Source organism: Thalassophryne amazonica, chromosome 13, assembly GCF_902500255.1.
Source record: "Thalassophryne amazonica chromosome 13, fThaAma1.1, whole genome shotgun sequence".
Lineage (NCBI taxonomy): Eukaryota > Metazoa > Chordata > Actinopteri > Batrachoidiformes > Batrachoididae > Thalassophryne > Thalassophryne amazonica.
Window position 1 is genome coordinate 81,080,836 of NC_047115.1, and position 16,416 is coordinate 81,097,251.

At 41.7% G+C, this 16,416-nt stretch overlaps 1 protein-coding gene across 1 annotated transcript in view; it reads right to left on the minus strand.

Annotated features, from left to right (window-relative positions):
* Positions 1-16,416, minus strand: part of LOC117523458 (gamma-aminobutyric acid receptor subunit pi) — a 365,633-nt gene that overhangs the window by 222,133 nt on the left and 127,084 nt on the right. The window contains exon 2 of the mRNA XM_034185000.1: positions 4,873-4,965. Within this exon, the coding sequence (XP_034040891.1) occupies positions 4,873-4,925 (53 nt within the window). The 5' untranslated portion in view covers positions 4,926-4,965. The remainder of the gene's footprint in view (positions 1-4,872; positions 4,966-16,416) is intronic.

The following is a 16,416-nucleotide window of genomic DNA, read 5'->3' on the forward strand; positions in this document are numbered from 1 at the left end:
GGCACATTGAGACAGACGTGCAGATGAATTCATGCGTCAGGACGGAGCCGCATGGTGCAAAGCAACACCGTGATGAAGCCTCACAGGACATGTTCTGGCATGTCCAGCTCATCCACAGTTTCTCGGATAGTCACACGGCTGAAAAGCCACCGAAAGCCCTCTGAAGGCCATCTGAAAGCCATCCTGTGAGACCAACACGGAGGTGCTTTTGTCCCGCGCCATTCGCATCTCTGTGGCGCATTCCTCCGCTCCTCTTTCCATGAAAAAAACTCCTGTAACAGTGGAATGTGCTGAAAACGTTCTGATGTCCACGTCTTCTGCCATTTCTGTGGTAGTCAGACGACGTCCCGGATCAACACAGCCTTCACTTTGGAAATGATCTGGTCGTTTCAGCCTGTCGATCGCCGCTTGGAGTGCGGCGCGCTCTCAGCTGCTGTGGGTGGTCTTTAAACCGGCTGTAACACTCCTTAATCTGTGTGATCCCCATGAAATCGTCCCTGAAAGCCATCTGAATTTTCCCAATGGTGTCCACCTGGCTGTCTCTCACAGTTTCTGGAAAAATTTGATGCAGCAAAGCTCCAAATCATTCAGACATTTTACTCGTAATAAAAATCTGACGAGGGGGGTGGACCACTGCTCACACAAAGCCTGCTCACAGGCGAATGACGCAACCGACAGGTGTGAAAAAACTCACGCATGCACACGAAGGTTCAAGCTTGGCTGATGCAATCACACGTGATTCAAATCCATATGGTTTTTGCAAAAAATAAAAAGGTTGGATAGTTTTCTAACAGACCTCGTATATATATATATATATATATATATATATATATATATATATATATATACAGGGTGGGTCAATAAAATGTTACCACTTTTTGATCATACCCTCATATATATATATATATAGTTTTAATCTTGCAGCCCTAATTTGTGAACAAGTTCTTCAGTTGTTATGGATAAGTTGTTCAGGCTTTGCAGTTTTCTCTCTGTTTTTGTAATTTCTGAGATTCTGTTTTCATAAAAGACATCAGTCACAATGTGACCACACTGTGAAAAATTAGTCCAAATGAATCAATACATAAATAATGTGGCTTTAAACTGCATGGATGGTGTCACACTCACATTTAGTCAGTGATATTCTCCATGCCATCAGAAGCCATGGCTGTCCACTTTTTTATGTTTTTTTTTTTTTCTTCTTTTGGAAGGAACAAGCTCAGCTGTGATCCTCATCCTGTCTTGTTGTGTCTGTTAACTATGGGGGAACAAGATTCTGATGCTGCCACAGCTTTCATGAGAGCCACAGGAATGTATAAGAGGATGTTTTAGTAGGCTGGATTGACGTTCAGGCATTTGCAAACATGTATCTTGAGAATTTTCTGAGTGCTTGTGTTGACAACATGGTGAATTCTTTTTGCAGTGAGTTCACACTGACCATTCAACTCCCTAACAAGTTTTTCTGTCACACTAATGTTTGACTTTACAAGTATTTTGGAGTAACAATGGCTTTTGGGAATGTTCTTCATGGTGGTAATGTCAACAACTGTCCTCACAGCAGTAGGGCCAATAATGTCATCGTATTTATTGGTTGAAATTATTATTTGCCATAGATATTCTCCTCACAGAGGCTAAATATATCAGGAGAGTGTATAAATCATGTTTCCAGTGTCTTCATAAAACACAGACAGGGACGTCTTAACATCTTAATGCTGGTTGTTTGTGGTTTATTGCCAACATTTTTATTAATTATTTTTACACAATGAAACCCTGGAGGGACACAGTCATAGATATTTTTCAGCCTATATGGAGAATAGTGATTGTTATGTGACTTGTGTTTGGTTACATTTATGAAAGATAACCAAATTATTTTTTATTTTGTCACTGTTGAATTTGAAGGGTCGGTGCAGGTTTTTCTGACTATGAATGAAGAAAAGAAAGAATAGTATACACAACTTGAAGGTATGAAGTGTTCCATAAACCTCCTCTTTGGCCTCCTTTTGTCTTCCTGCCTGAAAACAAAAACAAACTGTTCTTTCTAAGAGGTCTCCCAGCCAAGAACTAAGCAGAACCTACGCTAGATCATTTGAGAAGTCTGACAGTATCAACTCTGCACAGAGCAGAACAGCTGCATTACATTTCAGTAAGTGGACAGCAGGGTATAGTAGTGGTTAACACCGTTGCCTCACAGTGACAAGGTGTCAGGTTGACCCTTTCTGGGTGGAATTTTCATAGGTTCCCTTCATGTATTCTGGCTCCCTTGCCCTTCCAAAGACATGCACATTTAGTGAACTGATGAAACTAATTGACCGTAGGTGAGATGGTGAATGTGATAGTCTGTCCATACATGTGTCAGCCATGTGATAGTGGTGGCCTGTCCAGGGTCTTCTGGTACCCATTAGGCAAAGGCACTATTTTAAAAGCCTTAGTTTATCACTAATTTGTTAAAAAAAATAAAAAATCAAATAATACTTAGCCCTAACCACACTGCATGTACAACTGCACGTTTGTGTGGCTTGTAACAGTCAATCACATTCATCCATGACTTGAAGAAACTGTGTTTGATGTGTTTACACTCACTGCTGGGTGACGCATTGCATTGGCAGTAGAAACTGACTCTACCCCCACAGCCTACAACTTATGTAATTCAATTTCAAGAGTTTGTTCATGTTCAGCTTCATTTTGGGATAATATTATCTTTAGAATTCTTAAAGAGTGAGTTCCTCAAAGATCACATCCATTAATGGCATAACCACGTAATTGCTGTGGGCTGCCTGCTCTGTTCCTCCTGATGCTGCTCCTCTCTCTTCTGCACAGGTGGCGCGCCTCAAGCTGATCGACACACCTGATCTCCATCTAATCAGCACCTACATATGAACCCCGGCTCCTCATTCGATCTTCACCAGAAACTTAGCTAATCTTCCAATCAATCAATCAATCAATCAATTTTTTTATATAGCGCCAAATCACAACAAACAGTTGCCCCAAGGCGCTTTATATTGTAAGGCAAGGCCATACAATAATTATGTAAAACCCCAACGGTCAAAACGACCCCCTGTGAGCAAGCACTTGGCTACAGTGGGAAGGAAAAACTCCCTTTTAACAGGAAGAAACCTCCAGCAGAACCAGGCTCAGGGAGGGGCAGTCTTCTGCTGGGACTGGTTGGGGCTGAGGGAGAGAACAAGGAAAAAGACATGCTGTGGAGGGGAGCAGAGATCGATCACTAATGATTAAATGCAGAGTGGTGCATACAGAGCAAAAAGAGAAAGAAACAGTGCATCATGGGAACCCCCCAGCAGTCTACATCTTTAGCAGCATAACTAAGGGATGGTTCAGGGTCACCTGATCCAGCCCTAACTATAAGCTTTAGCAAAAAGGAAAGTTTTAAGCCTAATCTTAAAAGTAGAGAGGGTGTCTGTCTCCCTGATCTGAATTGGGAGCTGGTTCCACAGGAGAGGAGCCTGAAAGCTGAAGGCTCTGCCTCCCATTCTACTCTTACAAACCCTAGGAACTACAAGTAAGCCTGCAGTCTGAGAGCGAAGCGCTCTATTGGGGTGATATGGTACTACGAGGTCCCTAAGATAAGATGGGACCTGATTATTCAAAACCTTATAAGTAAGAAGAAGAATTTTAAATTCTATTCTAGAATTAACAGGAAGCCAATGAAGAGAGGCCAATATGGGTGAGATATGCTCTCTCCTTCTAGTCCCCGTCAGTACTCTAGCTGCAGCATTTTGAATTAACTGAAGGCTTTTTAGGGAACTTTTAGGACAACCTGATAATAATGAATTACAATAGTCCAGCCTAGAGGAAATAAATGCATGAATTAGTTTTTCAGCATCACTCTGAGACAAGACCTTTCTGATTTTAGAGATATTGCGTAAATGCAAAAAAGGAAGGAAGGAAGATTCCACAGGAAGATTCTATTTCTTTCTATTTTCTAAAATAGAATATTTTTGACTTTTTGGTGTTTCCACACACCTTTCTGTCTGACCCTCTGCTCAGAGCCGATATCTTCCTAATTGCTTCCATACCAAGACCAGCTTCACCCACAGCCTGTGCACGGATCTCTCACGCTCTGCATCTATCAGCTAAGTGTGCTGCTCATTTTTTGCTCCTGCGAGCTTCCTCTCACAGAACCCGCGCCAACCCGTTTGGTTGCGGATATCAGCGGATGACGGGGGATATGCGGCACGTTGGTTGTGTATGTCCTGCGTATGTCTTCAGTATGTGTTCAGGCAGTGATGCGGATCTCATCCGCAGCAGAATTTTTGAGCCGCTCAAAAATTCTGGCTGCGGACATGCGTGCCTCGCGGACGTGTTCGGATGGCGGCCGACTCATACAGGAATGTTACACGGTTATTGCAGTTGTTTGGCGGATGTGGGCCACTTTGTGCGCATTCCATCTGCAAATCCTCCTAAACGCCAGTGGGACAGGGTCCTTACACTATGTTGAGTTGATTTAGCCCTAGTAAGTCTCTTCGGCTGCTCCCTTGTTTGCACTCGGGGTCGCCACAGCAAATCCAAGGTGGATCTGCATGCTGATTTGGCACAGGTTTTACGCCGGATGCCCTTCCTGACGCAACTCCACATTACATGGAGAAATGTGGCAGGGGTGGGATTTGAACCCAGAACCTTCCGAACTGAAACCAAGCGCATTAACCACTTGGCCACCACCCCCTAGTTGATTTAGCCCTGTGGTAGAGTATATTTAACTCTATTTAGACTGGGATCAAATGTTATCCCAGCAGAGTAAATTTTACTCAGCAACATTTCCTGTGTAATCTGAATGCAAAATGACTTGATTATGCATGGCTGTTAGGATAGCTTTCTGGCTGCATGTTTCAGTAGTTGTGCTGTATTTCTGCTCCTTACCTGCTAATGAAGATGACAGTGAACAGAGTACTTCCAGATTTCAAGACAGCCATTGTTGCTGTTGAAGCATTGGAGACACCAAATGGAGTTCACCTGAAATAGAAGCACACAAGAAAAGAAAAGCTGTATTTTTAATTGTCTGCATTTCCACAATTAAAAAACTGACTTAAAAGATGTGTTATCAAGGTAAGAACAACATCCCTGTCATTTTGTTGTCTTCTCTGTGAATTTTCAGACCTTTTGTCTGACTTAGTGCTTAGCTCAGATAAGATAATTATAGTGGGCGATTTTAACATCCACACAGATGCTGAGAATGACAGCCTCAACACTGCATTTAATCTATTATTAGACTCTATTGGCTTTGCTCAAAATGTAAATGAGTCCACCCACCACTTTAATCATATCTTAGATCTTGTTCTGACTTATGGTATGGAAATAGAAGACTTAACAGTATTCCCTGAAAACTCCCTTCTGTCTGATCATTTCTTAATAACATTTACATTTACTCTGATGGACTACCCAGCAGTGGGGAATAAGTTTCATTACACTAGAAGTCTTTCAGAAAGCGCTGTAACTAGGTTTAAGGATATGATTCCTTTTTTATGTTCTCTAATGCCATAATTCTTCAAAATTCAAAATTCTTCTTCTTACTTATAAGGTTTTGAATAATCAGGTCCCATCTTATCTTAGGGACCTCGTAGTACCATATCACCCCAATAGAGCGCTTCGCTCTCAGACTGCAGGCTTACTTGTAGTTCCTAGGGTTTGTAAGAGTAGAATGGGAGGCAGAGCCTTCAGCTTTCAGGCTCCTCTCCTGTGGAACCAGCTCCCAATTCAGATCAGGGAGACAGACACCCTCTCTACTTTTAAGATTAGGCTTAAAACTTTCCTTTTTGCTAAAGCTTATAGTTAGGGCTGGATCAGGTGACCCTGAACCATCCCTTAGTTATGCTGCTATAGACGTAGACTGCTGCGGGGTTCCCATGATGCACTGTTTCTTTCTCTTTTTGCTCTGTATGCACCACTCTGCATTTAATCATTAGTGATCGATCTCTGCTCCCCTCCACAGCATGTCTTTTTCCTGGTTCTCTCCCTCAGCCCCAACCAGTCCCAGCAGAAGACTGCCCCTCCCTGAGCCTGGTTCTGCTGGAGGTTTCTTCCTGTTAAAAGGGAGTTTTTCCTTCCCACTGTAGCCAAGTGCTTGCTCACAGGGGGTCGTTTTGACCATTGGGGTTTTACATAATTATTGTATGTCCTTGCCTTACAATATAAAGCGCCTTGGGGCAACTGTTTGTTGTGATTTGGCGCTATATAAAAAAAAAAAAAATTGATTGATTGATTGATTCCGATGGTGCACCCACAAACACTGAAATATAGGTCAATTTTCTGGAGGTATTTCTGCCAACATCATAATGACCTCTTGTTAAAGCTGTCTCAGTGACTGTCTGGAGCACTGTGCCAGCAACAAAATGATGCTCAGCTTCAAGCCTCTTGTTTTCAAATATGTGCATATGTGCTCACTCTTGACATGCCTCTTTTAAGATGAAAGCAGAGAGCAAACTTCAGAGAAAGACTTCGCTAAGGACAGCATGCTGTGTTAAGGAAATAATGTCAAGTTGAAAGTGAACCATTTTGGCTGAAACATTAAAAGTGGCTTCAGGCTACATCCTACAGTGAGAAATGCATGAAGCCACAAATCTGGCTCTGTCCTCCTCCTCCTCTCTGCGCCACTCCATGGCACAGAGCCCAACTACGCATGCAGTCACAAAGTTCTTCTGAAAAACTGGAGCGATCTGAATTCGGTTGGATGAATATGGGTGTGTGTGGAGACAATTCATCTCATTCACAACGTGACAGAACTTAACGATGCATTGTTACGCGCAATAGCAAGCAACAACACAATTCTCAGGTGTCCTCAGGAACTGCTGCAACCTGTTACCACACGCTACGATTAATGCCACGTGTTGCTGGAGAATTATCAGGAACCATTGCGCACAGTCAAGAATAGTGTTCCGTGTTGTTGGACTTGTCTATCTCGGCTTTCAGTGCTTACCAGTCGAGTGAGTATAAAAGAACTTGTGGAGAGCTGGACATGTCCAAACTTGTCCTCTAACACTCCGAAACGGAGGTGTTCCTTTGTCTCGCTTCATCAGCGAATCGGTCGTGATGCGCGAAGCCTCCGCGTGGCTTTCCATGACAAAATCTCTTGTTAAAAGTGAAATCTGCCGGAAAATGGCTGATGTCCAGGTCTTGTGATAACCAGAGAAAGAGCACACGACAGTCTCGTATCCACAGAGCCATCAGCTTAGAAATGATCCAGTGGTTTGTGCCGCATCGTCGCATCGTCGCAGCTTGCAGCGCAGCGCACCGACCGTCCTTTAAAGGGGTCCTTAAACCTGTAGTTAAAGTCCTTATTCTCTGTGAAGCCCGTAAAATTTTCACTGAAAGCCAGATACATTTTTCGAATGGTTTCCAGGTGCCAGTCTCTAACAACTTCTGAAAAAATTCTGATGGAAAAAAAGTCCTTTTCATTCCGTCATTTCCAGACAATGAAAATCCGACGAGGGGGCGGGACCACTCCTTCCACAAGGCGTGCTCACAGGCGAATGACGTCACCGACAGGCGTGGAAAAACTCACGCATGCGCATGAGGGTTCAAGCATGTCTGACGTAAAAACATATGAATGAAATCCATATAGTTTTCGAAAAAAATAAAAAGGTACGATACTTTACGGACAGACCTCGTATGCCTTACGATAAAAACAGCTGTTCTATGCTTTGCGCATCTGGGCCAAAAATTTGCATAATGTTTGTTTCTGTGTTTGACAAACATGACTGTATGACTCTTGCTATTTCAGAATGATTATAAATCCCTTTCATTAGTTACTTCTGGTATAAAAATGAACGTCGGTGACATATATGACTAGTAAACATGGGTGGCTCTAACAAAAAATGTAATATAGTGTCAACTGAATGAATGAAACTTCATATGTAGCATGCAGTCTTTACTTCATGGTCTGGATTTGTTACTGTCTGCAAAGGGGTGCCGGTTTCTGTAGTGGGTTACTTATTGTTTATATCAATGATTTGGGCTTTAATATGTCAGATGCTAATTTGCATTTTATGCTGATGACACAATTTTTATTGCTGTGGTTCAACTCTTGTCCAGTCCATTGAATCCCTGCAGAAAGCCTTTTGTGCTCTTTATCACTCATTACTTCAGCTAAAACTAGTTCTCAATGCAGATAAGACTTAGCTTATGTTGTTTTCCAATTCTAAGAAGTGGCCACAAATGAGGTGGTTCACATCTATAAATACCTGGGTATCTTGATTGATGACACCCTCACTTTCAAGCTGCATGTGGAGAAACTTGTGAAGAAGCTGAGGCTTAAATTGGGTTTTTATTTTCAAAACAAGCTGAAGTTTTCTTTGAAAGTAAAAAAAGCAGATTGTCGCTGCAACTTTTTATCTGTGTTGGACTACGGAGATCTTTTATATATGAATGCTTCTGGTCAATGTTATCAAATAGTAGACACTGCCCACCATGCTTCTCTGAGGTTCATGACAAACTGCAAAGTGTTGACACACGACTGTGAATTATACTCTCAGGTGGGATGGCCTGTTCTGGCAACCAGAAGGACCCATCATTGCTATACATCTATATACATAAATGGCTACTTTTGTCTTTCTGTCTGTCCGGAACAGGCTCTAAAACTACAAAAGGTGAACTCCCCAAAGTTACATATTCTGAACCACCATGACATGGGCTACAACCTGGTACTATTTTCAAACAAAAAAAAATAATATTAAGACAACAATATTAACAATAATCTGATACATACAGTTGAACCATATGTACCTCAGTGGCAGTTGTACTCCAGCACAAATCTCTCAGCTTTAATAGCTGGCCGCTGGCCCTATGCATATATGCAGGAGCTCGGTAGCCTGCCTACTGCTATAAACAGAGCCCAGACTCCTGGGCTATCTGCTGCTGGCTGCTGGCTAGCACACATAGCATGGGTGTGCATGCCAGCTTGGTTGTATAACCAAGCAGATTCAAATATCCCCCTTGATATGAATGCATCCTTTCTCTGCACATGCTGCACGTGGGTGCTACAAACCTGTTTGACTCTCCTTGAAAAGATTTGAACAACTCTACAAACTTTAGTGTTTTCAGACCTGTTTATAGCAAAAACAAATGTGAGTATTCTGTCATATACTGACTAATCATAAACTGAACATTTTGATTGTAGGAATATAAACACACAATTCAATACAAAGTAACATTCTTCCATGTGCTTTGTTATCCCCATACTCCCCTCTACCAATATTACACCCATGATATTTGACACCATGTGTGAATGAGTAGATATGCCATCCTGCATAAAAATGGTCTTTAAATCTGGTTTAATCATTATGGCAATATGCACGCTCAAATTGAGATTTTTCTGTACCTAATGGCCAATATTGCGTTATGTTTATCAACTTCAAAATAAATACAGGGTAAACTCTTCATAATGCTGTCCCCAGGAACAAGGATTTAGACCTGCAGATAAGGTGCCAGCTCAGAGATGTAGATGGGTCAATCCACATGAATTTTGATAAAACTTATACACAATCACTATGATATAATACTTATCAGAATACAGCCTGTTCCTTCTTGGAATGAAGGTTTTCACTCTGAGCAGAGAGCTTTCAAACACAGGCTGTAAATTAAACTTTAAAAGTTTACTGGATAAAATATCAAGCTTTGTCTTTTCTTGCAATTTGTACATATATTTCTAAACATTTGCACATTTTCTAAAAATAAAGGTGTAGAGTGTACATGATGTGTATCACTTAGCTAGCGTTGATCATAATGTATCAGGCAAACGCATGTTTTCTGTATCACAATGGCACTCTGCAGATCATTTGAAAAAGGGATGTAGTTCTAACTGCTGATGGGGCAGCACCCTTTCAATCAGCCAGTAAGTGGGCATAGAGCCTGTGTTCTCCAATGGCGCGTTGTATATAGGCTGCTCAATATGATGTAAATATCATAAATTAATTTTATCAACTCTTCACAACCTGCTGTCCTATTATAATAGTGCACTAGCTTTGGGGTTGATCTAATAGTTTTGGTATGTTGATGTTTCATGGCTCAAACTGTTTTCAGTGGTCAAACCTCTTTTTTTACAATTGAAAAGATTGTTTGTTCTCTAAATATACCAATGAATGCATAACTTTAAGAAACATGCAAGGCAACATTTACACCATTTAAAGATGGAATGCCTCAAAGTGTGCAAAAAGAAACCACTACTTTTGCTGATAATGTGGCTGGCCTGAATATGGCAGAACCTGCGATCTTCCACAGTTAGTCAGATGCTCCACAGTTGGTAACCCCAATCAGCTGTATATCCACTTTCCTGACAGAAGGACAAGGAACATTGTCTACCAAGAGGCTCTTCAGAACTATTGGTCAGTAAAAGCTACATTTAAATATATATTCAACATCTGAAATCCAAAATTAACATTTGCTTAAAAGCCATTTTATTTTTGCAGCATTCTTATAAACTAGATTTGCAATGTATCAACAATTATAAAGGTCATAACATCAATTCTGATTAATGATTATGATCATACTTGATCTGCAATATAAAGTCTGAAGAACTTCATTGTTGTTCTTCTTACTTATAAGGTTTTGAATAATCAGGTCCCATCTTATCTTAGGGACCTCGTAGTACCATATTACCCCATTAGAGCGCTTCGCTCTCAGACTGCGGGCTTACTTGTAGTTCCTAGGGTTTGTAAGAGTAGAATGGGAGGCAGAGCCTTCAGCTTTCAGGCTCCTCTCCTGTGGAACCAGCTCCCAATTCAGATCAGGGAGACAGATACCCTCTCTACTTTTAAGATTAGGCTTAAAACTTTCCTTTTCGCTAAGGCTTATAGTTAGGGCTGGATCAGGTGACCCTGGACCATCCCTTGGTTATGCTGCTTTAGACGTAGATTGTGGGGGGGTTCCCATGTTGCACTGTTTCTTTCTCTTTTTGCTCCGTATGCATCACTCTGCATTTAATCATTAGTGATCGATCTCTGCCCCCCTTCACGGCATGTGTTTTTCCTGGTTTTTTCCCTCAGCCCCAACCAGTCTCAGCAGAAGACTGCCCCTCCCTGAGCCTGGTTCTGCTGGAGGTTTCTTCCTGTTAAAAGGGAGTTTTTCCTTCCCACTGTTGCCAAGTGCTTGCTCATAGGGGGTCGTTTTGACCGTTGGGGTTTTTCATAATTATTGTATGGCCTTGCCTTACAATATGGAGCGCCTTGGGGCAACTGTTTGTTGTGATTTGGCGCTATATAAGAAAAAAGTTGAAGTTGAAGTTGTTTCTTGCATGCAGCAAAATTCAGTTTTCTCTCTTGGTTTGGGGATTCCACCTATTTGGGGTTTTTAGTTCAAACCTTTGCCTATTCAGACTACATATATACTTATAAGATATCTACAATTATGACAAAATATAAACGTTGGAATATTTTGTAGATTATATCTTAAACAGGTTAACCTGAGCAATGCCGGGTACCCCAGCTAGTTTATATATAAAGCAATACTTGGACTTCCTACATTACCTTCCTACATTTGTACCTTAATTGTAAAGAGAAGTGCTGGTCTTTACACCCCATCACAGATAAGCCGAATGAGGCCAAATGGCATTGGAATGACACATCCACCCACAATCAGGGGATGCTGGGCGGCGGGTTGGTCTTGCTGCGGGGCTGCTGGTCCTGTTGGGGGGTGGGGTGGTAGTAGGGAAAGTGGTAATTGGGCGGCCGTTGTTACTTTTAATGTAGGGGCTTTGCCCACTCTGCCATGGGAGGGCTGGGCTACGGTACCTGGGCAGGGGGTGGGTGCCTCTCCTCAGAGTTCGGTGCATGCGTGATCTTCCTTGCCACTGCCTCTCTCTCAGGGTTTGTGGGGCCTGCCCCTCTCCCTCCGGCTCCTCGGTTGTCCCTGCCGCTCTTGGGCCTCATCTCACGTCTTCCCTGGTCGGGGGATTGCCCTGCTAGGTGGGTCATTCTTCTCCAGCTGCCTGGCCCCCTCTTCCCCTGATGGTTTGTTCTCGCCCTGGGCTTCCGGTGCTCCTCCGGGACTGCCCGCCACATCCCTGTCTCGTGGTTGCTCTGGCGCCTCCCTTGGGTCTGAGGGTGGGTCCTCATGTGTGTTGCTGTTTTGAAAAGCCACACTCATATGGCACTTAGACAAATTTTACATCCAGCTCGACAGTGATTGTCTGCTGACTGTTTTCATGTTAACAGTGTGAATGGCCACACATTTTCTGTGCCACAAGAGCAGTGTTAGATGTTCGTGCATGTCAGCTGGAGTTTGGCCAACACATGCTGCAAGGGGGTTCGATGGGTTTGCACAGCGCACACTCTGTCTTTCAGCCACTGGTGTGCACAAATAGTTGTAGCAACAGGTGTACGAGGTGTACGAAGCAGCCACAAATATATATATTTTGCATACGATTCCTCCTTTATGCACACTTTGACCAAATTCGCACTATGTGTGAAGGGGCCCTAAAGCATGTTCACACAAAAGGGCCTAATGTGATCCACAGGGCACCAGTTAGCAATCTTGTTTCATTCACAGCACAGCAAAAGAATTGCTGCTGCTTCTGTCTGACAAACATCATGCAACTTATCAAAATGTATAGTACATTGTTTTTTTCTTTAATAACACTGTGCAGCTGTCTGATGTGTGGGTTACTTGAGGACTTTTGACCATAGTTAACAGCTAGAGGAACGTTTTAACAGGATCATCGGCTCATGCACCGTTTTAATGGAACCACCAGATCACTCAAACTGAAAGCACTTCATGAACGTGTGCAGATCCAGACAACAGCAGACATTTGTGTGACATATCACTGACTTGAGAGACAGCAAATAGTTGTTTTGTTGCTCTGACTGAATCAGGGCTGCAGTAAGCACAGCACCTTTCTGAAAAGTTGAACTTAATGCACTCAGTGTGGGAGAAAACGAAGTGCTCTGTAAAGACAAAAAAATTAAAGTCGCTGACTGGTAATCTGTTTTGGGAATGTGTACACAAGCTTTCAAATAAAAAAGCTTTTACTTACTGGCTGATTTTAAAGGTGGCAAAATAGCTAGGGTTAGGTTACCAGAAACAAGATTTTTTTGTTTGTTTGTTTTTTAATAGGCCTTGCTCTTCAAGAGCACCTATCCAGGCTCAATGTTAATTGGTCAAATTGGCTTCTGTGTCTCAGGGGACCAACGAGCATCATTTGTATCTTCTCTGAATTTAAAAGTAAGATTTTACTAGACATCCAAATTCCTCATGGACATCAAGCAATCCTCTAAGATCCAAATTTGACAGGGAATATTAACATTAATTGGCATGTTAAAATGGGTGTCATTGGCATAACATTGCAAAAGTTGGAATTGCTTTTCTTATCTCTCCTAGAGGTGCTATAGAGAAAACAACAAAGGACTCAGTACAGAAGCTTGTGGTGCCCCATACGTTATTGGTACATACCATGTATTATGAAAGAATGTTATAGAAACGCATTAAAATCAGATGGATGTATGATGACAGCCATGATAGAATCCTACCAGTCGTAACAAAGTAGCTTTCAAGCCAAACCAACAATATCCAGTGATCAACTATCAAATGCTGCACTAAGATCAAGCAGAAGCAGCAGTGCTGTTGTACGCAAGTACATCACCGGCCGAAGATTGTTAAATACTGTCTCTGTAGAATGTTATGCTCTGAAAACCAACTGCAGGAGCTCAAAAAGGTCATTATCAACAAGACAGTTCACAAGCTACTGTCAAACAACTTTTTCAAGAGCTTTAGAGCAGTTGGGTAAATTATGTATTGGTATGTAATTTGTCATCAAACCCAGATCTAAATTGTTTTTTAAAGAATGGGTTTGTTCTTTGTGCCTCATACAGAAACTTTAATAATCCTGTTGCACAGCTGCTCACAAACATAGTGTGATAACTAAAAATCCTGATGTATGAAGCAGTCACAACATATTTAAAAAATGTGACTTAGAGACCAATGTCACTTATATTTCTTTTTCCTCTTCATACCACATTCTTTTTTGGTCAGATGTGATGAAAACACCAGTGCGGCACATAGTCCACAAAATATGGTTCAGTCCCTTAATTAGATTGAGCTTTTCAGCAACATTTGGTTTTATTCTGTGTTATTTTTGTCTTGTGAGTACATAACATAAAAATGTTGCGATAATAATGCTCTATTCAGGAGCAGCTCAGTAATTATTTATATGTGGAAATTCAGTGGAGCTGCATAAATGTGACAGAACATTGCTGCCTTGTAAAAACATTTCTGCTCCTTTCAAATTTACCCCTTTAGTTAATGCATTAATTTTCCAATACATTGGCGATGAAATTAGTCAATCATCATATTTTCAAAATCAGCATCTCCCTAATGACCGATCAGTTACAGCAGACTGAGCAAATAGCTTAGTGCAGTCCATCTGCATGCTTGAAATTGGTTGGCACAGCATGCTAATTTCAAGATTTAAAAATGCTGATTGTGAATTTAAGCAATGCTTTTCTCCAACCAAATTGGATTTACATATAAAATACACTAGTAGAGTTTGAAGAATGATTTACAATAAAATTAAAGTAGAAATATTTTGTGTTCCAGTCACTGAAATATCGGTGACTGGAATCCCCATATATGGAATCACCTTGTCTGAGGGTGACACCAGAAAATAGTGTAGAAAACAAGCCTTTTAGAGAGTTTATAGTTTTAATCCACTTAACTTGAATTTGAAGTGGTTCACTCATAACTCCTTGTAGGTCACCCTGACACTTGGTTTATTTATTTATTTTTTTTTTTTATTAGGCAGGGGCCACTTTCTGGCATCAAAATACATTGCAATTTGGAAGTGGCACAGTTCCAAAACCAGTAAAATGTTCATTCCAACTGTCTAAGACCAAAATAAGTCCTTATGGTTCAATAAGTTAAGCTTCACAAAGCAAAGTCCCCTGTCATTGCCAAAGGATGATGGGCATATTGTAGTTATCAAACAAATACAGATGACCAACATTTGGAAGAGCAAGGCCACCTAAGGGCCCTGTCCCACTGGGGAGAGGATTAATTGCAAATGAATTGAGTATATAAAGTACGGGCGTTTGTTGTCGTCGGCAACAAAAATGGCCAAAAACGACAAATGTCCCAGTATGAATAACGGATATATTAATAATATATAGCAAATATATGATGAACAGTCATGGTTATATAACGCATGTAGTGAGGAAACTGATCTGACACATTGCAATTATCACGGCAGTATTACGGGTGTATTATGAATGCATCGCGCACGTGTTGCGCGTGCACGGCACCTGCATTGCGGTCATAAAATAAGCGCACTTGGGACGTCGGAATCACAATTCACACCAACAATACAGCCTTTGGAGCATTTGCTGGACTTGGACAAGTTGATCACAGAGTCAATGTTCATTTTGTCGTGCGAGGGTTAACTGTTCATGAGTTTGGGGAGCGGGAAGGGGGAAGCTGCTCAGGGTGTGAGACGGTGTTTTTTTTTTTTTTTTTGAGAGTGTCACAGAAAACAGACTTCAGCGTGAGTTGTGGCTATAAACAGCAACTCTTCCTTTTGTTGTTAAATAAAAGTCCTGGATTGCAGCAGCTATTACGTCTTTGTGGATTTACACAGCCGGACCGGCACTGACTGGCAGGTATGTCGCTTTCTGCCACATATAGTACTTTGGGTTTACATGACATGTTTGTTATGCATTCACAGATTGTCCGCAAATCAGCTGCAAAGCAGATGTAATAAAAACACTTTATTCGTGGCCAATTTGTATGCATTCGCTACAACATATTTTAGTTTGTGATGTGGACATGATAGGAACGCTATATATCTGTTTTACACACTGTCCCAGTCCGCTGCCAAGACACAAATCCCCGTCAGTTGCGGATATCAGCGGTTAACGGCAGATATACAGCGCATAGAGTGAGTATGTATTGTGTATGAATTGAGTATGTATGGAGTATGTAAGGCGGATGTTATCCGCATCCAGATTTTTGAACAGCTCAAAAATCCTGGCTGCAGACATGCGTGCCTCTGCGGATGATAACGGGTGTGTTCGGATGACGGCCAACTCATACAGGCATGTTACACGGATATTGCGGATGTTTGGCGAATATGGGCCAATATTGTGCGCAATCCATACGCAAATCCTCCTAAACGCCAGTGGGACAGGGCCCTAAGGTGAAAAGTGTGCTTACAAAAGAAAATACAGCAAACATGATTGTGCAACTATGTAAACACCACTCGCATCCCTTTCTCGGGACAATTTTCTTTTAAAATGAACTTAAACTAGGTGCAGAACTACATTAGTTAAAAAGTACATTAATGAAATTAAGTACTCTAAACTGCCTAATGAGACAGATGTGTGTGTTGTAATTTCGGCTGTTCCCATCTCGGGATGGGGTCGCCACAGCGGATCCGCACTGGTAACTGGCACAAGTTTTACACGGGATGCCCTTTCCGACCCAACTCCA